At 36.6% G+C, this 19,458-nt stretch overlaps 1 protein-coding gene across 1 annotated transcript; it reads right to left on the reverse strand.

Moving 5' to 3' along the window:
* Positions 1 to 7,167: 7,167 nt before the first annotated feature.
* Positions 7,168 to 9,771, reverse strand: LOC121239070 (transcription factor DIVARICATA-like). Its single transcript, XM_041136194.1, has 2 exons — positions 8,366 to 9,771; positions 7,168 to 8,055 (listed from the first exon to the last, which is right to left on the reverse strand). The coding sequence occupies exons 1-2, from the start codon at positions 8,788 to 8,790 to the stop codon at positions 7,530 to 7,532; spliced, it is 951 nt and encodes a 316-aa protein (XP_040992128.1). The 5' UTR covers positions 8,791 to 9,771; the 3' UTR covers positions 7,168 to 7,529.
* Positions 9,772 to 19,458: the final 9,687 nt, after the last annotated feature.

Here is a 19,458-nt window from a genome sequence, read left to right on the forward strand (position 1 = left end):
TGTTCAGCAGTCTGCATATATGGGATGCGTGGCTGAGGATGGATATCATGTTAGGCTTTCATGATCTATTAAAGTCTCGAATTCACCTCTAAATTTGAAGAAATGACTGATGTTTGGTAACAATATGAAACGATAGAACAATATCACTGATGTAGAAGCCTGCCACGTTAGCCATGATAAAATAAATATTTGTTTTTAGAAAAATGCTTGTTGCAAGCGCCTTATGCAAACAGCGTGCAAACGTAGCTGACGTGGAGACACTTGATGAGAGAGAGACCGAGCTGATAAGAGAGATGAGAGAGAGCTGAGGAGAGGGAGAGACCGAGCTGTTGAAACTGATGAGAGAGAAAGACCGGACTTATGAGAGAGAGAGCTGATGAGAGAGGAAGAATTATTCATTTTAAATCTGACGTGATATAAAGGACTACACACTACTTGTATCTACCAACAATATATATAGAACTATTTGTTTTTATAACTATAATGTTTTCACATCATTGAAAAATAATGAATAGTATTCCTTTGTCCTCTAGCTAAATATTTTTTCTTATATAAAATTGGTCATTTTCAATAAGCAAAAGTGCATCCGGACATGATGCATGAGGCCTAAAGGCATTGATGGCATGGCAAGAGAGTGTGAAGTGATCATCTACATCCCATCCAGAATAAAGTAAAGTTGGGAGACCATCTAGACTTGCTAGACTTTGATAATAGGCTTTCTTCTTGACTTAGACATGTTAGGTCTATTTCGTGGATGCATATGACTATCTTCAAGCATCACCATGTAACTTAAAATGATAGTGATAAGATACATAGACACTTGGTAGGAAGAGATGTGGCTCCATTTGCGGCCGCGCATAACCTATCATTATCCAAACACAAATTCTCGCAGAGATTATTCAAAATCTCTGTGAAATAATAAAACAGTTTAAAAAATCGTGTGCATTCTTTAATTACTATTCCCTACATAAAATTTATAAAAGCTTCACTCCAATACATATATTTCAGATATTTTTGATTAACTGAAAGCAGTTAACGAATCAGAATATTGTTGAATAATATTTCATTTCAGAAACTAGATGACCGAAAGTGTGTAGAAATGATGCTATTGTAAATGGTTACAACTTGTTAAGATGTTTATCAAAATTTACGAATAAAGTGGCCAATGTGCTTTTTCAATGCAAGTTGTAGAAGTGCTTCTCCTTTTTTTTAAAAGATGGCGGTTAGCTTTGTCATCTACTGTAGAAAAAGAAAAAAAAAAAAAAAACTTGTTGGAATAAACCATGTTGCTCATTTTGTCCTGAATTCTTTGCTTAATGGATGGGAATGAACATTCTATATGCAAGTCACAGGGGTGGTTACTAGGCATTTCATGATAGCATTGCCACATGCAAAGTGATGCATGCATAATAAAGAACTAATTACATAAATTTGAATTAAGAACTGAAAGAAAAATTGAATGAGATAATAGTTAAATATAGTTGTAGGGTGTGTAAGTTTTGTGCATTTTTTTTTAAAAAAAGATAGTGTCTACTATTAAAAAATAATTTTATTTTATGTAAATAATAAATTTATTTACTTTTTCAAAAAGAATGATCAGGACTTGTACATTCTAGTATTACAAATATCATTTCTCATAAGAATATTGATGCAAGTCGACCAAATGCCACGTTAGCACACCACGTCATCAAGTTGCCATATTACCAAAGCGCCACATCATTCCAGATTATGATCCAGTATCAAATATATTATTAGATTCAACAATTTGATAACTTTTAACTTTGATTAGAAAATGACTTAAATTTCATTTTAAATGTCATTTAAAGCATATATATAATTGTGGGGGCATGTGAGGGGGGCTTTCCCTCCCACAACAGGCGAGACCCAAGGGCCCAGTCCACGGGCAGAATAATGATAAAATTGATAAGAATAATTCTGATATTGAGTCAGAAGCATCCTCTGAAACTTCAATTACTGATCTCTATAGTAATATATTTGGACATGATTTAGAAGAGCCCAATAGTAGGGAAACAAGATAAGAGGATAAGACAAGATAGGCTAGCCCGAAAGGCCCAGCGAGGAACGACGATGATCCACGCACGAAGAGTGGGTCTTCCAAGTCAGAAGGCTTAGCACCTCTATTGGCCAAAGAGCCGTGTACACAAGGTCAAGGATGACCACTGACCTCGGCTACCAACAACTAGTCAGACAGAGAAAGTGGGTGTCAGGAAAGGAGCACACCACATTTAAAGCCTGGCAGGGTGAACGTGCCACAACATGGACCCAGGTCCATCAGAATGGTCACGATCTGACATGGCCAGCCTGTCAGATGGCAAAAGGCATGAAGACGGTACAACTCGGGTACGAGGTAGCATGACCACGATCGGCTTGGCAAGAGATCACCTACTACCAGGGCCTCACCCAATGTACCAACATGCTACCACTGACAGTTGTTGGGGACCACCACAACCAAGTATGTGTGTGTGTGTGTGTGTGTGTGTGTGTGTGCGCGCGCGCGCGCTCCTCCCCCCCTCAGGGGCTAGCTCTCTAAACATTTTTCTTTACTTCCAATCTCCTTCCTTAGAAGTAAATTCACAAGGCTTGCACTGACTTAGGTATCGGAGGTGACCCTCACCACTCTGAGCCCCCATCCTTTCCATTCTTACAAGATGATTGGGGAACGACAAAGATGTTTGGGCAGTGAAACACAACATTAACAGTGACGCCGTCTATGGGATCCAACCTATGGAAGCGTGTCCTTCGCATGCTAGCAACAACGAGTTCCCAGGCCACACGGAGAGAAGAAGACCAGTCTAGAACCGTGGAAGCAAGACTCACTAAAATGGAAGACACGATAAAGAAACTAATGGCGGAAGTAGGAGGTATTCGATAAGACAACACGGCGCTTCTCAGAGCTAATAAAGAGTTGGCGGGAGGAATAGAACCTAGCCGCAATGAACACGTTGAGTCACTGCGTGCCCCAGAAATTGACACAATCGAGAAAGAGAGACGCTGGATGCATCTCGAGCTTTGGGAGATTGGGGACAAGTACATAGAAATGACCTAGCGAATGGGCGCATCATCTTCCATAGACCAGCTGCTCACTAGCACAGGCCTGTCGTACAACAAGGAGGTCATAATAGTTCGTCTCCCACCCAAACTCGAAGCCCATATGATCCTTCACGGGTTACTAGACGAGATTGTGTGACGAGCCTTCCCACTGACACTAAAGGGATCAGAAAGGGCTTGGTTTGGATCCCTACCACCAGGATATGTCAAAAGCTTCAGCAAACTAGCCTACTTGTTCCTAACACTGTTTATGGCTAGTCGAAAGAGGAAACGCTCGGCCGCTTACCTCTTGATGGTCAAGCAATGCGACGACGAAAGCCTCAAGGTGTACCTCTCCCGATTAACACCACATCGGTCTTGGTGTCGATGGGGTGGGTCACCACCCATGCCTGCTCGACCGCTAGTCGGGCCTCCTCCCACCTCCTCAACGGAATAGACAGGCTCTTGTTGTTGGGCACGTATGACCAGATAGCCCGGATCAGGAATTCTTGGTGGACCTCCTCCCCACTAGGGTACTCCCACCCCGAGCCAGAGACAAAGAAGAATCGCTGAAACCAATCTTTGATGTGGGAGTGCTGCTTCTCCAAGTTGGCGATGCGTTTCTCGAAGGAATGTGCCTGAAAGCTACACAAGCTCCCGTTGAGACGTAGCACTGGCTACAGAGACAAACTCCTGGGCAGTCAAGTAAGGGTACTCCTCGAACCATAACTAAGCACTCTTAGGAGGATTACACAGTTGGCGACCAAAAGCCGCCAAGCATTTGGATAAAGCTGCGTCAGGGCCAACCCCAAGAGATTGAGGACGTCCCGAATGGGGTGGCAGAAGGAAAGCCGCAAACCATTCACAAACATCAAGGGGTAGAGTGCGACCAGGGATGCCATCCCATACAAATCCATCGTGGCGACTCGACGCCCAGGGATCTCCAAAATCGCCGACTCTGGCATATTATAAGTTCTCCTCAACGCATGGAGGTCGGCAGCAGAAACTGATGACTTCCAGCTCTACCATGCAAAATACAAGTGTCGAGCATCGGAAGTTTCTTCAGGGGCCATTGAAGAGGAGGAAAGAAAGGTAAGGAGAGAAACCAAGGGAATAGGGATGGGCGCAAATGCGAGAGCAAAAAGTAGGAGTAAGAAAAGCAGAAGACGTAGAAGATGAGGGGACAATGGAGCTTAAATAGGAAAGGGTGTGACGGTTAGCATGCCATAGGAAGTGAAACGGCCGGCCGTCAGGAACCCAAGGGGCGTGTCGAATCCCGAGATTCAAGCTGAGTGGTGTCATGGGGAACCCAAACAACATGGACCCACGAGCGACTACAGGACAAGCATCGCGAGTGTAAGGGGCACGGACCAATAAGCGGGCAAGTGCTTGGACAGACCGCTACCTACCCTCAATTGCTAGAGAATGAAAGAATGGGAAGAACGCAAGGCAACTACAGGCCATCATGGAAGCAACCAAACTGTCGCAGGGTGTCAGGCATGCATAAGGGAGAATTGATCCAAAGGGAACGAAAAAAAACTATTTGAATTCTCACCACATGTGCGTGGTGGAAATTCGCGGTGTGTTGTAAAGGGGGCTTTTCCCCCCACAACGGGCCGAGACACAATGGCCTGGTCCATAGGGCACAGACGAGCCTTGGGGTAGCCCAACAGTAGGGAAATAGGATAAGAGGATAAGAAGGGCCAACCCGGAAGGCGCAAGAAGGAACAACGATGATCCACGCACGAAGCGTGGGTCTTCCAAGTCAGAAGGCCTGACATCTCTACTGGCCAACGAGTTGTGTACACGATGTCAGGGATGGCCACTAACTCAGGCTACCAATGGCTGGTCAGGCAAAGAAAGTAGGTGAGCCAGGATAGGAGCATGCCGCATTTAAAGACTAGCAGAGTGAACGCACCACGACATGGACCCAGGTTCGTCAAAATGACCACGATCCGGCATGGCCGGCCTGTCAGATGGCAGAAGGAAAAAAGACAGTACAACCCAGCATGAGGTAGCATGACCACGTTCGGCTTGGCAAGAGATCGCCCGCCACCAAGGCCTCACCCAATGTACCAACACGCTACCGCTGACAGTTGATGGGGACCATTACAACCAGGTATATCATATAAATATATATATATATATATATATATATATATATATATATGCTCCTTCCCCCTCAAGGGCTACCTCTCTAAACATTTTTCTTTACTTCCAATCTCCTTCCTCAGAAGTTAATTCACAAAGTTTGCACTGACTTAGGCATCGAAGATGACTTTCACCATCCCGAGCCCCTATCCCTTCCATTTTTGCAGGACGACCCAGGAACGGCGAAGTTGTTTGGGCAGTGAAACATAATTTGGGTAATCAAAATCAAAACTCCTGTTTTGAAAATTATAGTTGATAATAGATAGATGTGCACAATATGCAAAACCTAACTTGGTCCATAAAAAAATTATTGTGAATAAAATATCATTGGACTTTTGCAGCTGATCTGATAAAGATGGGATTTGCACTCTATACAAAACCTAACTTGGTTCATCAATCATTATGCTACCTTGTCTATATTAGATGAATAACCCTAAGTTCAATGCTGCAATCCAGTAGTAGCACGACTTAGTGTGCGTGCGTGCGTGCAACTTCACTTAATAAATATTGGGCAATAATATTACTCACTCTGTCTTATTATATGATCATCATTAGCTCAACATAGCACTTAATTAGGAGGAAGATTCTTGGTCTTAGGAAAAACAACACAGAAAAAAGAAAACAAAACAAAAGAAATGTGAGGTCAAGGAAATTTCCCCCACCAAAAAGAGAATCTCGAAGCCCGTATAGAGCTAGTAAAGTGTAATCTACACTGATTAAGAAAAGGTAAAGAACTCTTTCCTTCATAATGAAAAGCTATATATGTGGCTTGTCTCCATGAAAGAGATCACACTACTTGTACCTAGATGTAGAGAACAGTGAAACCATTAAAAATTTTTGACTCGATTGGTTGTTGGTTCCGTACATTCAGAATCACAAAAAAAAAAGCTGCTTTTTTCAGACTCAAAATAAAAAAATTATTTAGTACTCTTGAAATATTAATTGATAGTATTTCTATCTTATAGCAAATTATTTATATCATAGTATCCTATAACGTTTGTGGTTCGAGATTACTTAATAACGAGTTCTTAGAACATAAGAGTCTTGCACTGTTGCTACTGTTTTGCCACCAGTAATGAGTATTCCTTGAACTGGGAGAGAGAGAGAAAAAAAAAAAAAAAAGACTTTTACTGGGTAATCCAACATGAATCTTTTACTCTATACCATATAATTATTGTACTTTAATCATTAATTAATAGTTCTAGGAGGGATCTTCTTTCTCTCTAAGAGGATCTCTTGAAAAAGATCCCTATATGAAAGACAGATTGCCAAAGTAAAAAAAAAAAAAGTAAGGGGGCGGTTTGAAGCATATGATGCTTCGGTGAGTGCATGTGGAGTCAGCATCGACTATGGTTAGGAGGTCAAGCACAGTCCACTAGGCCATTTTTAGGGGGCAAGAAAGGATTAACAGTCTTGTAAAGAAAAGTAGGCCATCAAATACTACTAGGGAAAACCAAACCGAGTGCCAAGTGACTCGGTTAGCTGCCGACAATGTTTCATCAAATTCATTAGATCAGCTTCTGTTCTTGTGTAGCTGCAGATTCTGAGATTCAACAATTTTAATACTGCCCATGAAGGATTTTCGGACAGTCTGTGAACATTAGATCATCCAATTCGGTCGAACAAATTCAATTATTTGATCCAACTCGGTATATTTTTAGGCATAACTGGTCATGTTAGACAGATAGATAAGTTGCATAACAAAATGGGCATTGAATTCGATGAGCAACTATGGAGTCTGAAGTAACTTTTTCTCACTATTGCCTTTATTTCATGCCTCTTGAAAGCTTGGGGCTTCCATTTGTTTGCTTATTGCCCCATAATCACTTTCTCCATTCTGGTTTTTATCTTTGAGGGACAAATTTAGGTATCAAATGGACGGTCAGCTGTGAAATCCACCTGTTTGCTTCAAAAACGTTTAGCATATCTTCGCATGATAATGGTCTCTATCAGAGTCATGCACCATGCTCATCATTAAATGCTTTCTCCATAAACTGGCCACTCCATCCTTGACAACACTACAAGAAATGTGATCCTGCCAATTAAAAAAACCTGAAAACTTCTATTGAACCACTGAGACTTTTACAAAGCAACCCAAGTACTTTGAGACTCTCCTTCTGCTCAATTTCAGAGCTCAGAATTTGAAGTTCCAAGAGAAACCGAGAAAACACAATCCTCATCTACTTCTTCAAATTCATATACTATGGACTAACCCCAGTTCTTTGAATAACATATTCACATAGAACCAGCTAGAAGCACAAACAAAAAGCTATACTAGAGAACAGAATAAGGATATGGCTTGAGAATACAAAACAACTGGTATCTCGTGATCATCCAAGGGGGTAGTGCTGTGCAGAATGCATTTGGAAAACCATATTTGGAGCTCCCATGTAAGATTCATGGGAAACACCTCTTGGCAGATTGTGACCCTGCATTTTTTGCCCATAAGAGCTAACAATCCCATATGGAGAGGTCATGAACACATTCCCATGTGTTGTGTTGAAAGCCATGGTTGCTCCCCCATTGGACTGATTCCATTGAAAAGGTGTTCGGGGCGTGGCTGCGGCAGAATTTCTCTGCTGCTGTTGCTGCTGGTGGTGGGGGTGAAGCACCGTAGAGTGCTCAGGGGAAGACGGTCTTTTACTGTCCGGTGAAGGCATTTTCATGTCAACGATATTGACAGTAGTTATGTCATGGATGCTAGCTCTCCGCTTGTCTTTCCCTCCCGAAAGCTGCCTGTTGAAGTACTTCTGAGCATGGCTGGCCACTTGTGTCGGTGTCCTAGTAATAACGTAATTGCGCGAGATATTTCTCCAGTCTCCTTTGCCATACTTCTTCAGCCCCATCAGAAACAATCTGCGGAAGATGAGACCACAGATTAAACTGAATACATAGCAAACTACCTGAAAGAGAATATAACTACAACCAATGAAGTCAGAAAAACCAAATTGGTATAAATGAAAATATCTCGACTTCAATATATATATATATATATATATGATATGTGAGTGTGTGGAATCCATATACGGATTGCGTTTTGGTACATACCCATGTCGTTAAATCTACAAAAATCCTAGTTCAAGTACTAAAGTTTTGTGCCGTACACATTAAGCTTTACCATCACGTAAAATTTAAGCAGAACAAGAATTTGATAGGAAAAACTCACTTATGCTCCTCCTCTGTCCATGGAACCCCTTTCTTTCTCTCCTGCTCGGCAGACCGAGCCGACGAAGACCTCTTTCCGCCGATGCCGTAAGATTGCCTAAATCCATCATAGCCATTACTGTTCACCCCATCTAATGTGAATGGCGAGGCGGCATATCCTGGAATTGTCACCAGCCCTGCTTCTATATTGTTAATATCAGCCACCAATTCCTCGTACTGCCTCATCACATCCAAAACTGTCTTTCCAGGGATCATCGCCGCCACTTTGGGCCATCTGTCCGGGGATTCCTTATCGTACACCGCTAGCGCGTTTTCGAACATCTTGTTCTCGGCAGGAGTCCATTTCGTACTCTTGCTTTCGTCAAGAAGCCAATTCGCGTTCGATATATAGGTTGCAGGGGAGAGAATTTCCATTTCCCACTTCATCACTTCTAACTAACATGCAAATTACAGTATCTTACCAGCAAAATATGAACGAGTTCACAGTTCTGCGATTGCTCTTCTGTATTCTTTTGTGATTGTGAATTGAAGAGTTAGCTCAAGATTTTGAATTGGTGAAAAAGAAGAAAGACAGAGCAAGAGGGGAGAAGTATAACCCAGACAGGAAAATGCAGAGTGGTGGAGGTTTTAAAGCAATAATATCAGTGTTAAATCAAGAAGCATTTTGAAAGGAATCAGAATACCTTTTTGTGCGTAGGCATACCCCCGAGGAATCTAGAAAAGACCCACCTTTTCAAAAATCAAAGAAAATCCCACAAAACAAATCAAAAAGGAAAATAACTTAGGTGCTCCATTCTGAAACCCTAAAACCACTGCTGAGATCTGAACCCAGTGGAATTCCAAGGAACAAAAAACAGAGAAACAGAACTACAGAGTGAAGACCGAGAAAACTTCCATGAAATTGAACCAGGAATGATCAGAAGTCTTAAGAGAGCAGGGCTTCTAGGTAAGACTTTCCCAAAAGAAAAAGAAAAAAGAAAGAGCTTTATAAGTTGGAGCTAACTAACATTTGTATCTCTGGCTGCAACCACTTCACATCTCAATTGGGAAAGAAAAAGAAGCTGAATCCTCACGAAAGGAACTAAGAAGGAACCATGAAACAAAGCAAGGTAGGAAAAATAACCAAATTCGGAAAACGAGGGAGACTCTGAACTCTTGACGATTTGAAGCAGTTTAAAAAAGCTGGTAAAGATCTGTTCTTTCTCCCTTTTCCTTGTGGCATCAGCAACAAAGAAAAGGAAAAAAAAAAGTTAAGTGAAACTACGAAGGGAAAGAGAGAAAATTGAGGGAAGCTGAAAAAGCAGGTTGGTAAGCTTCAAGGAATGAATCTAGTTTTGCTTAAGAACTTTAGCCAGTGAGAGAAAAAAGCTGAGACCGTAGGTGGTCGGCTTTGATTGGTTGATTGGTGGAGATGGTGTCTGGGGATAGTGCAACTTATGGAAAAGTTCCCTCTTATAATAATACAGACACTCTCTCAGTTCTGTATTTTCTTTTTTCTTTTCTTTTTTTTCCTTCGGTATTTGTATTTTGTCTTAAAAATAACCAAATATGGAAAGTAAGCCAATTTTTTTTTCCTATATGCTAGTGTTAAATTAAGACAAAGATTTTATTCACAAAGATCTCTAAATCTATAAATTAATATGATTTTATGTAATACGTCAGATTGAACTTAAAAAAATATCTAACGTATTAAAAAAATTATGTCGAATTTATTTTTGTAAAATCTTTTTAAATGGATAGCATTCTGCTTAATTTAATCCTAGAATAACACATACATGAAATTACCGATAAAAACATAAATTTTATAAATATAATAATAAAATCAACATATATTTATCATATTAATATTTATTAAGTGAATTAATAATGCTAGAAATAACATTTTTCTTTTAAAAGTAAAATTGTTGATTTTCTAAATTTAGGGATGCGAAAGAAACAGGGCCGGGTAGGTGATGATGATGAAAGATGGAAAGCTCACCTGTACTGCACTAGTCAATGGAGGGGGGAAGGGGGCAACAACAAATGCAACCCATCATTGCTCTCGACCGTGTGATGAGACTACTTTAAGAAATTTTGACCAGATTTCATCAAATACTTTTTCCTTTGGTGGGGCCCACAAAGGTAGCCGCCAAAACTACGGTCTAGATCAGTGGTAAATTTTACATTCTGGCTTGTTGTGGCCGCGGGGGGGGGGGGGGGGGGGGGGGGGGGGGAGCCCTCCACACTGTTATAACTTACTGGGGCTTCTCATTGGGCAGTCTCCCCCCAACATAATTGTATTGGTTATGATCTCAAGGAAGATGGGTCCCATCTCCAAAGGCCACTGACTATCACCACGTGGCTCTTCTTTATTGGCCTTTACAATCTGTACCATGCAAGTCCAAGGGAGAAGCAGCCAACAAGGGGTTACCCTCCAATTAGCTGGATCCATGTCATAGGGTAAAGAACATAATTATTGGTCCCAACCCACACATAAGTGAAAACAATTTTAAAAATATTATAAAATATATTTTTATTTCTTTATTTTTAAAAATAAGTATTACAATCATAATAATATTTTATAAAATTAAATTCATAAATTAATGTATTTCATATGACACGTTATTTATAATATGACATATCACGTTTAGACACGTTATTTATAATATGACATATCACGTTAGACACGTCAGTTTATTTTTATAAAATTTGTTATTTTGTCAAATTTATCTATTTTTCCTATATTAACCCATTCTTAACCTAATGGCTATCCATCCAACCACCAGCTTTCACATCTCCACTCGCCAAGCCCTCTTATTTATTAAATTTATTTTAATTTTTGGTTAACATTAGCAGGTCAGTGGAATTGAGTAGGAGGACAATGATGCCCTTCTCCGCAAACTTTTTCCTTAGCACGTGTAGTGCAATCTCGAATAAGTTATACACGAGCTGGGTAGGACCCACCTCTGCTGGCCCCACATAAACAGTACAGCTGTCACTCTCCGACGAGAAGCAGGAATCCACGCGCCGACCATATGGGTCGTCCACCACCGTCCCTCAACCAATAAAACCAAGCGGTCCCCTTCAGAAGTGACCAACTGCTCCATTGCTCCTGTCCCTGTCTTAACCTTTCCTTTCTTTTCTCTACCCCCCACCCTTTGGAAAGTGGGAACTCTACACGTCCTGGGTTTTGCCCGGTCCCCACGGGCCACAACAACACTCATTTTTAAATTTTGCCTCTTTTACCATCCTATCCCTGGCACTTCCCCCCACGGAATTACCTCAGAGAAGGGCGTTTTGGGTACTGATTGTTTTTCCCACCAAGTTTGAGTTGTCTTCACATGTCTCATCGAGAGTTCGAGTAATGATATCCACAATAAATTATATAATATATTATATAATAATATTATAAAATGAGATATTTTTATAAAATTATGTTACTTTTTAAGATATTTTATAAAAATATTTCTCATTTAACATATTATTGTACAAAATATTGTGTGTAGATTATTTTTCTATAAAAAAATACTTGGTTGCCTCCTAGTTTTGATCGTTATTATATTTTTATTTTTTTAATTTAAAAAAATCAAAATACACTAAGAATCAAAATTAATAACAAAATCAGATATCCTTATAGTAGGATCCATATTTTTATCCCCTCGAATAACAGAAACTACACATCCCAAGTGTCCTTGATGATCCGTACCTAACCGATGGGTTGTCTTTATGATTGGCCTTTATTCTCGCCTACATGCAACACCAAGGTGAATGAGTCCATGCATTGTTCTACTTCCAATTTTGGACCGACATTATGAATGTAATTGCTAGCTTATTCTCACTTTTTTTTTTTTACGATAAAAGGTTGAAGGAGGCGACTAGAGATGGCTTTCCTACGAGGACGTGACCATAATAGCACCCAACTCATTGGGAAGCCAGGCAGGAGGAGCCTAGATATTGAGAACCGCAGGCACTACCTACAAGTCAAACTTGAGCCATATTATAATCCAACCCCATAAGGGCATCAATCGTTCATGAACCAATGGGTCACCAATAATTCTAAGTGCTTTCTGTTGCGGGATTTGACTCCAGGACCTAGTGTCCACTCTCAAACCCATGGACCACTAAGCTACCACCCTCAGTGGTTACTTTTTTTTCTCTCTTAATCTCTCTTTAGTTTTATGGGAAAATTATTAAGAGGGTGGGAGTAGTTTCTCTAGGAAAAAAAATCACCTATGAACCTCATGAGAATTTTAAGTGAGGATTGCATTACATACGAAGTGAGTAATACAACATTTACTGCTGTCCATATTAATTTTTTTAATAATATTAAATATTTAATAAAATTCTAAAACTTGAAAATCAGATAACTACTTGGTAAAAACTTAAAATCATTGATAGAAAAACAAAGGGGGTGGTTTAAAAAATAAAACAAAAAATTTACAAGATATACATAACTTCTAAGAGCATTAGCCATTGCCAAATCTAAAGTTTGGCTAAAATCTTAACTTTTAGCTATAATATTAACTTTTGACTAGGTGAGTCTACATTAGACTAGCCATTATAAAATTAAAATAATAATATAATATAATATTTTTCATTTTTTTTAATTTTTTTTTTACAAATACAATTTATATATTTCTTAGATCTTCATGCTTTGTAGAAATAATGTGTCTACTCTATCAATTAGTAGAAATAATGTGCATGCCATGTATGTTTTACCATTCAAAGAGAGAGGGAAGTGATGAAATAATTAAATATTAATTTCTATTATGAATAGTAGATAGCTATGTTTTGAGAGAATTTAAGATTTACTATTCATCAAGTCTTATCTTTGAACCATTGGCTAGTCTAATGTGGAGGTTTTTTCTTACATCTAGCTAAAGTTTAGATTTGTATTGACATTTGATTAATCCATTATCAATACTCTAGAATTATAGGCAAACATCCTAATCTATTCATATGCTTGTGACTAAGAAGAAAGAAAACAAAGAATGCAATACTTGTTTCGGTGATTCACAAAAATTGGAATATGTCATCATGATGTCGGGACAATGCAAGGAGTTTGATCATTTTTAGCATTGGTGATATCTTTCCTTCTTCTTTTGTTTTGTTGGGTTCTCTCGTATTGCTTGGTTTGTTTAGTAAAATTATTTTATCTTATCTCATCTAATTATTATAATTTTTTTAAATTTTCAAACAAAATACAATAAATAATTTAATTTTTTCAAATTCTAAAATAAAAATTATATTCTAACGATATTTTATTTAACTTTCATATCATCTCATTTAATCTTAACTCACTATTCAAATTGAGAAAAAATATTTACAACTGTGAATTGTGCAACCGCCGCGTAATCGCTTTAGAAAAAATGAATAAAACATGAAATTCACATAAAAAAATTAATTTTTTAATAGTAAACTCTATATTTTTTCAAAACAATTACGTGACGTTTACGCACTTTACAGTTGTACGTAGAATTATTCGCTCAAATTACCAGGCCTAGACCGTTCATTTACTCTTTCATGCTTCTTTGTTTTGAACATTTTGGCAGGTGGAAATCGACGCCACCCATACATGCACCATTCAAACGCCGAATGTGCATGATGAGCTAAAGGTCTAACATTAAGTTGCCTTGTCCTCTTCCAAAGAAAATACTCTATAGCAAATAGTTTATATAAAAATAATTTTATAAATTTATATAATTTTTTGTGGTATGTCAAATTGTTAAGTTACTTTTATTTTAAAATAAATGTAATGAATCTCATAAAATCACATTAATTTGTAAATTTACTTTTATGTAATCTCTTTATATCTGTAAAAGTATTCTCTTCCAAAGCATTGGGCCCAAAAAATAAAAGGAGTATTGGGTCTATAAAAATTATTTTCCAAATTGATGTACATGAATATTATACATCTTATTTAATTTATAATTAAAAAAATTACTAGCCCAATATAACAAATAAAACGATATGAATTTAGAAACTTTTTTTTTTATATATATATTTTTTCCAATATATAACATTTCTAAAAATCCAAAAATTCCTTTGCGTCGTGCATAACATGCTCTCTTATTACAACACTCGTTTTATAACAAAAAAGTCTCAACAATGATCTCTATAGCATATATGCTTTTGTGTCGAATGTAACACGTTTTTTTCTTGTTGACCGGACATGCCGCCAATTCATTATTTTAAATAGTTGTACAAATTACTATAGTTTATATTATGTTAATTTATAATTTTAACATCGTATGAAGGAATACATCATTGTATCATATGGCAGACCTAATTTATTAATAAAAAAAATGTTAGAAATCTTAATAATATGAAGGAAGGTAAACCATCAAACAATATCAATTTACGAAATTTTCTTCTATTAAATATTTTGAAGAATTTAAAATACTTTTAAAAAAAAAAAAACAAAGATGTTTTTCATCACATGTAACATTCATGCATGTTGAGAAAAAAAAAAAAAAACATTCAAGCATGTTCTGTCTGAATGGACCACATAGGTCACCAATCCATCTGTCTTTAATTTGCAATCTCGAATATCGCACCCTCTCCCGTTTTCAATGGAAACCACCTTCGTTGAAAAAGCTTAGTTCCCGAATTGTCTTGTTTGCCCTTCGTTGTTATCAACGTTCCACAATAAGTGCATACTGCTGGCGTCACTATCGGAGTATAATTATAAAAGTGATGAAAAAAAAAGATAGAAAAATCACGAATGATAAAAATGTCTGTTTCCATATATTTGATAACAACCAAAAATTATTAAAAAATATTATATACAGTTATAGATTGTACAAGATTTATTCTTTTTAAAATTAAAAAGAATAAGATTTATTATTAAAAAATTAATTTTTTTATGTAAATCTCATATTTACTTACTCTTTTAAAAGAAATGCGCGATATTTACACATTTTATGACTTCAAACGATAAATAAAATATAAACGGTAAAGACAATGAGTTCTTCTACAGATCAGCCACTGTTCACGGCTGATCCGTAGCACACCGTAGCTGGTTTTTTTTTTTTTTTACCCAAACAAATACCCAAATTCGAAATCCCACGTAGAAGCACACATCCTGTGTTGCCCAGCACCTGCCCTCCTGCCCAGCTCCTCCCTCGCGTCGCCTCCCTTTGCCCAGCGCCACCCCGCGATGCGGTCCCTCTGTTCAGCGCCGCCACTTCCCACAAGGTCATTGAACGGTGTCGCACCTCCCGCAAGCTGATCGAAATTCCCCTTCTTCTTCTCTGTGAATCCCTCAAGTTTCCTCACAAAACCCACAAATCTTCTTCTTCTTCTCTGTGAATCGCGGAGTGGCGCTAACGAAGTTGAAAACCCAGCATTCCGAATCTGCTTCTCTGTGAATCGTGGAAATCAGGATCTATAGATTTTTCCTTTATTTTTTTCCCCTTGCCTGAAACATGCATTTTACGCGTAGAAGAAGCTATTTCGAGTGCCCCGAGTCTCTAGTTCGTGGCTGTTTCGTCGCCCTCTGCCAGCTTCACAGGTAACTTTTTCCTTATGTATTATAGTTTCCACTACCATTTTTTCCTTTTGTATTATAGTTTCTGCTATGGTACGTGAGAGAGGTGAGGGGAGACGAGTTTGTTTGTGTTATGGATTTTGTGATATGGTATTAAAAATTTTGAGGCTTAGGACATGGAGATGCTGGCAAATTTTCAGAATTTCACAGTCATGCTATCTGTGGCATGGAGATGAATTTCATAGTCATGCTTGCATTTGGACAGGAAGAAATCCAAAAAATGAAACAAAGAAGAAGAATATATTCCACACAGAGGGAGGAGAGAGAGAGAGAGAGAGAGAGAGAGAGAGAGAGAGAGAGAGTGTTTATAGTAAGACCTATCACGAATTAGGTAGACACGAGCAACAAATTCCCCCTTAACCAAATTTAATCGTGATGGGGAAAATTTTGTTTGAAAAAAAATACACTTATACGATTGTTTTTATATATTTATCTTTCTTATATTTTAAACTCCAGAATTTGAATAATCCAAATTGTAAGAATCTGACGTAATAACCATAATTTATTGATTTTTAATTTTTAATTTTTGTTTTGAAGTGATTATGTCGTTTGCCCATTGATACACTCGTGGGGAAGGCCCGGAAGGGAGACTTGATGCATTCAAAAGCATAATGTGCCGTAAATAGTCTGAATAGGGTTGGAGATCATGGCTAGTTTTGTTTCTATGAATGGAAAGATGCGGTTTTAAACGTCGGTCGTCCTTTACTTTCCCAAAAAGTCAAAAAAGCCGCACAATGTTCTGACTGGGTATCCATTTTGGAGACCGCTCTCCCAAGGAGTCGGTAGCCTCGTAGTCGTATATATGCAAGTACGAGCAGCTCAGCTCGCGTGCAATTGGAACGACGCGTCCTCTGTTACACATCCACTGCAACAGGAAAAAGAATAGAAAAAATCTAATTATAAATAATTTTATGCATTAACACATTTATTCATTCAATATGATTAGTTAAAAAATAAATTTTATTAAAAATAATACTGATTTAAATTTAAAATATAAAAAAAATAATATTAATATGCAGATTGATACGTAAACTTATTTATACATAACAAAACTCAAAAGAATAATAGTCTGCTCACTTCGCGCCTTCAAAGAAAAAATAGGCCGAAGAAAAAAGTGGTGCTTTACAGATTATTCCTTGTTTCCAATATACTACTAATTCGTCTATGCTAGGCCCTAGGCCCAATAACCACTGAATAAGGAAGCCCAAAATGCAGATAAAGAAGTACACGAAACAGACCGGGCTATTAAGAGTCCAACCCATTACATGACCCAACCCAATTAAATAAAACAGACTCAAGACCCCAAACCACTAAACTGACTCAATTGAAGGCCCACGGCTCCCTAATTGACTAAAGACAATGAAGGTAAAAGACTAATAGGCCTTGTTTGTTTTCAGAGATTTAATAAGATGAGTTGAAATTAAAGTTAAAAAGTTGAATAAAATATTATTAGAATATATTTTTTAATATTATTTTTGTATTGAAATTTGAAAAAATTGAATTGTTTATTTTATTTTGTATGAGACTTTAGAAAAATTGTAATAATGAAATGAGAGGTTTTCAAAATTTTGAGTTTTATGCTTCGTTTGGTTCCTAAACTCATCTCAACTCATCATTACATTTTTTCAAATTCTAATATAAAATATAATAAATAATTCGATTTTTTTAAATCTCAAATAATAATAATATTCTAGTCTTGAAAGAAGTACTTCACGGAAGTTTATGGGGTCTCCCTCCCGATCTCCCTGTCCTCTTCGTGCTTCTTCTCGAAACCCTAGGCCATCTCCATACACAGCTCAGGTTCCAGCATGTTACATTCTCACAAGAAGCAGATCAAGGCTACGTGAGCGCGACAACGGCGTACTTCACATTCTGATTAAACTCAATTTCTCAAAATTTATAAAAAAAAAAAAATAGTATTATTTGATTATCTTAAATTTATTGACCATCTTAATGTGTGGTGTCACATAATTTATTAAAAATAAATATAAATATAAATATAAAAACGATTGAGAATCTAGAATTTTAATTTTTATCTTTTTATGTTTTCGGATTCTATTTTATTTTGAATATATATATTTTTTAATTTTTTAATAAAACACGTGACACTACATGATTGTGCTATATCAAGAAAATCATCTCAACTCTAGTAGCAATGCTTATAGATAAAAAGTTTCTCAATAAATGATATTTATGAAAATAAAATATTAAATGACATGATAATATGTTAGATTATTAAATATCGTATCACATCAAAGTAGGACACGGCAATTTATAAAAGATCATGCACTTTTCTAAACAAGTTTTATCCTAAAGAGTAAAGCAGGATATTTAAAATATATATATAAAAAAAATTCCTTTAATAAATAAATAGTTTTTTCATTAAGAGACACGACCGTTCGTGAGATCTATAATAGTACTTTTCTACGATCGTATAAATCAAAATGAAAAGATGACAAACAGTACTTTCCCTTGGAATCAAAACTAAATTTCAAAATATATGTGTGTGTATATATATATATATATATATATATATTAATATATTAAAAGATGGTGTCTTATTTTTGGGGGGCTAATATTTTTAATAGTTTTAATAATAATTTATTTTACATAGTGTATTATTTCTTTGCTATATAGAGTGATGCCAAAAAAAAAAAATTACAATTATAATTTAAGATTAAACGAATCATCAATTTATGCATTAATCTGTCGATCGACAAATAAATAAAAATGTAGAGCGATTGAATAGAATTAAAATATTATTGATAAAAAAATATTATTAGTTTTAGAAAATGATATTTTATTCCTTTTAAAACTTTTAGAGTCTTGAGACTTCAAATTTTAGCAAAATTCATTTATATATATTTAAGGATAAATTTTGGAGTTAAAAAAAAAAAAATTTGGGGCTCAAAATTTTTTTTATTTTTTATTTTAATTTTTTGAAGGAGACCTCTGTAGGCCTTTTGCAAAGTTTTGGGGGCCCATGAGCCCCCTCCTTCCGCATACGACTATTTTTCCTCTACCCAATCTGCCCCCCCTTAAGTAACTTTCAACAATTTAGAGGAAAATGAAGAAGTAATTTAACAGGAGAGTCTTCTAATGTTGACTGAGATCTTGGGCCTTCACTAATAAACATTTTTAAAAAATAAAAAAAAAATCACTACATTAATAGTCATTTCCTTAATTATTAAATAAAAAAAAATTTAAAAAATAAAATAAAATATATGAGGTATCAAAATGATGGTTAAATTGAGTGGCCAAAAAAACATTTTTCAATGCGAAATATTGTTCCAATTTAATTACGAGTAATGTTATATATAATCATAGATCCCACATCTTTTTTAAAATAAAATAGGATCTACTATTAAAAATATATTTTGTATACAAGTTTTATATTTATTAACTTTTTTTTTTAAAAGATGTGCACTCTACAAATATCATTTTTTCACTCATATATATTACGAGTTTTGTTAAATATAATTACTTTTACTTATTTTTTATGTATTATATTAATGTGAATGGTTAAAATAATTATTTTATATTAAGAAAAAGTGACATAATTAATC

The sequence above is a fragment of the Juglans microcarpa x Juglans regia genome, chromosome 7D, assembly GCF_004785595.1.
Source record: "Juglans microcarpa x Juglans regia isolate MS1-56 chromosome 7D, Jm3101_v1.0, whole genome shotgun sequence".
NCBI classification, from domain to species: Eukaryota; Viridiplantae; Streptophyta; class Magnoliopsida; order Fagales; family Juglandaceae; genus Juglans; species Juglans microcarpa x Juglans regia.

What these genes read in the sequence shown, in the direction of transcription:
- LOC121239070 (XM_041136194.1), bottom strand. Translation starts at nt 8,790, where the DNA reads ATGAAGTGGGAAATGGAAATTCTCTCCCCTGCAACCTATATATCGAAC. An exon ending in TGGACAGAGGAGGAGCATAA is followed by an intron (nt 8,056 to 8,365) that starts GTGAGTTTTTCC and finishes CATCTTCCGCAG; the next exon opens with ATTGTTTCTGATGGGGCTGA.